This window comes from Nestor notabilis, unplaced genomic scaffold (assembly GCF_000696875.1).
Source record: "Nestor notabilis isolate BGI_N333 unplaced genomic scaffold, ASM69687v1 Scaffold32997, whole genome shotgun sequence".
Taxonomy (NCBI): Eukaryota; Metazoa; Chordata; class Aves; order Psittaciformes; family Psittacidae; genus Nestor; species Nestor notabilis.
In genome coordinates, this window is record NW_009938372.1 from 1 (window position 1) to 3,352 (window position 3,352).

A 3,352-nucleotide genomic window follows, 5' to 3' on the forward strand; every position below is an offset into this window, starting at 1 on the left:
AAGGTCCTTTTCAACCCAAACCATTGTATGAAAAACAGCTTCTGCCTGTATTTTTTGCTTCCCTAGGGGAGAAATATCAGATACAGAAAAGGACAGAAAAGAGAACTGAATAAAGTTAACTCTTTTCTAAGTATGCACTGGCAAATGCAAAACTGATTTTTTCCTTTTTTTATTTTTTTTTTTAATTTTTTTTTTTATTATATTATTTTTTTAACCAGAGCTCCAGTCTTGGTTGCCCTTGCACTGATAGAATGTGGAATGAAGTATGAAGATGCAGTGCAATTCATAAGACAGTAAGTATGAAGCTAACATTTAGCTGTTTACAAGATTTAACGTCCTTGGGCACTAAAGCAAAGCAAATTCTGAATGTTGTTCTTGTCTTATACTTTTTAAGGTATTTAGTACATCTGACCTTTTTAACACATATACTGCATACAGGCAGTGTTGTAGGACTTCGTTTGTATGATGGGGTTTTTTTCTGTTCCTGTGGAAACCAGAATCGGGAAGTAATTATTTGAGCAAATTTTGATTTTTGTTTTTGGGGTTGTTTTTTCTTGATTGTTTGTTTGTTTGTTTTTATTTTTATAAAACTAAATAAACCCCCTAACAACTAACATTCGTTAGATCTGCAGTGTTATCTGCATGTGAGAGTCAGAATACCTTTGAAATTTAGGTTCTGTCTAATAGCTAGAGCCAGCACTCATTCATGTTTGTGGATCCTTTCTTCTGTAATACATCAAAGTGTGCTAAACAGTTCCTCCTAGTGTGGTTTTTGTCTGCTAGTCTACTGCAGAAAAATACTTCCTTGGGCTTCTGGGTTTTTTTTATACATGTATGTAAGTTGGATGAGAACAGTTGTAGTCTTGGTGCCTTAATTTTGCATATATTTAATTAACTATATTTATAAGAAGCTGCAGATTATATAAACATAGTCGCCAAGCCTTGAAAGAATTAAATTTGGTACGTATAGCTTAGCAGGCTGGTGTATATAAAGTGAGAAATAAGGAAGCCTGGTACATATTCCAAACACTCAACAAAAATATACCCTTCTTTCACATGATTTTGGTTTGCAGAAACCAAGAAAGCTCAATTTTTGTTAAGCTTATATTATGGGGAGTTATAATGTTTATGTACATTAATACTGCAGTACTCTCGATATTTAAAAAGAGTGCGTAACTTCAGCTTTAAGACCACCATCTCACATCTGCTTTATAGCTTCCTTTTGAAGTTCCTTCTAAAGATAATCATATAAGATTCTTGGGTTGTGTATATCAGAGGCTAAAACACTGTCTAAAATGCTGTGTACTCCTCTGAGCATGTGGTTCAGTAAGGTATTTGTGAAAGGAAGCTACCACCCTGTTTGCTGGCACTTCTAATTATCCTTATTTTGGTCACAGTATTGACTTGATGGTGGGGGTTTTTAAGTGACCTGAAAATATTTTTCTCTGGTTGGTGATATTATTTCATTGGGCAGTAGATTAATATTCTGTTTCAAATACTTTTTCCCCCATCTAGGAAGCGGCGTGGAGCTTTTAACAGCAAGCAACTTCTGTACTTGGAGAAATACCGCCCCAAGATGCGTCTGCGCTTTAAAGACTCCAATGGTCACCGAAATAATTGTTGTATTCAGTAAAGCTCAACAGCCTATAGTACTTCTTTGGGAATAAAGGATGGAAACTAGAATTAAGCAGACTGCATGCCAAAGACATCAGTCTGATATTTTTTAAGTAGCAAAGGAAGCTTCCTTAGGAGTATTTAATAGGCTAAAGGCTTAGTAGAAATGCAACTTCTATGTTTAGATAAATATCCATCTGTTTGGAGACCAAGTAAATGTTTCTGCTGTACCTTGTTTCTGAGCTGTCTCCTTGTTCATTAATTACCGGTTCAAATATCCTTTAATCATGCTATTGAGTCCTACCCACCTAGTTTCAACTACAAAAAATTGGAGTATTAAAATAAATCAATCTGTAGAGAGATTAGGTGCCAAAATACCCAGCATATCAGCTACATGTTTTTCCTTATAAATGAGCATAGTTCTGATGATGTGAGAACTACCAGCTTACCTGGACCCTTACTATCTTTTTTTTTTTTCTTTTCTACAGTCATTTCAATATTTAAGAATATGGCCTCTAAGGTAGTCTTGCCTGCTCACTATATGTTTTGTCTCCCACAATCGCACTAGAATTCCAGGATTTGCACAGTCTGTCTTTTTAATACTATGAATTACAGCGACTTTTTACCCCAGCATCTGTACTTTTCTGTTACCTGAACCTCTCCATTTTACAAATCATTACTCTCTGGTTACTCATGTAGAAAATCTTTTAAATTGTACAGAAGCACACAAGTCTTTAATGTCTCCAGACAAAAAGCCTTACAGTAAAATTAATGTCGGCACTTCATGTGCAACTTAACAGAGGGCCTGAAAAGGTTGGGAGGGGCTATTTAATATTTCTAGTAAAATGTTGCCTTTGTCTTGTGCAGGAAGTATAGAATATGCCCTTTACTTTAGTAAATATTTTTTTAAAACGTAGAAATGCTTTGTTATTGTAGCTAAAAATTCTTAATCAGAAAATTTCTGAAAAATCTTGTAGTTTATTTTACTGTACCTATTGAAAGTTGTTTACCAACTATTGCTTTGTTGAAAGTGTGATTTCTTTCTTTTTTTCTTTTCTTTTTCTTTTGTTTTTCCTCCTTGAGTTTCTGCTATGACTTGGGCAGACCTCTGTAATATTTTGTATGCCTTTCAAGCTGCGTAACTTAATATTTGGATACTTGATAATTTGTTTTATTATGTAATTGATAAAATGGTGATGTGTATTAATGTTAGTTCAACCATATATTTATACTGTCTTGGGAATGTGTGGTTATAGTTCTGTGGGAGAAATAATTTTGCCAGTGTTCACCAGCTTGTAAAATCTAGTGCGAGAGCTTAAACATCTAAATAAATACTGAAATGCACTTACAAAGTTTGTTGAAATGCTCATGGCTTTCACTTTTTTTGTGTGCTTTGTCTGCAATCTTGAGGTGCCTAAATTCAGAATCTATCCAGGCATCTGTTTTCTTCTTTTAAATCTGGGCCTGAATGTGCCCTTTGCTGTAACGTTTGCTGTTTGTTTTACTCATAAATAAATGTGGACAAAAATAATAGTAGAAAGTACAGTATTTCTTTATGTAGCTTATTTGTGAATTCCCCAGTACTAAGATAATTGCTCACTGTTCTTGAAACTGTCTTTGCAGTAAATACAGAAGCATATACACATCTGTAAAGCTTGGAGAACACTTTTATCAGTAGCCTTAGAAGGTTATTACAAAATAGTATGATACAATGCTTCATTGTCAAGACTGAAGCTAT

General features: G+C 34.3%; 1 protein-coding gene across 1 annotated transcript; it reads left to right on the forward strand.

Moving 5' to 3' along the window:
• Window positions 1–218: 218 nt before the first annotated feature.
• On the forward strand, window positions 219–3,143 carry LOC104401375 (protein tyrosine phosphatase type IVA 1-like; the record flags this gene model as incomplete). The annotated part of the gene is made up of 2 exons (XM_010019288.1): window positions 219–293; window positions 1,516–3,143. Coding segments are annotated over 2 exons (193 nt in total), but the record flags the coding sequence as incomplete, so codon positions are not given.
• Between the last annotated feature and the right edge of the window lie 209 nt (window positions 3,144–3,352).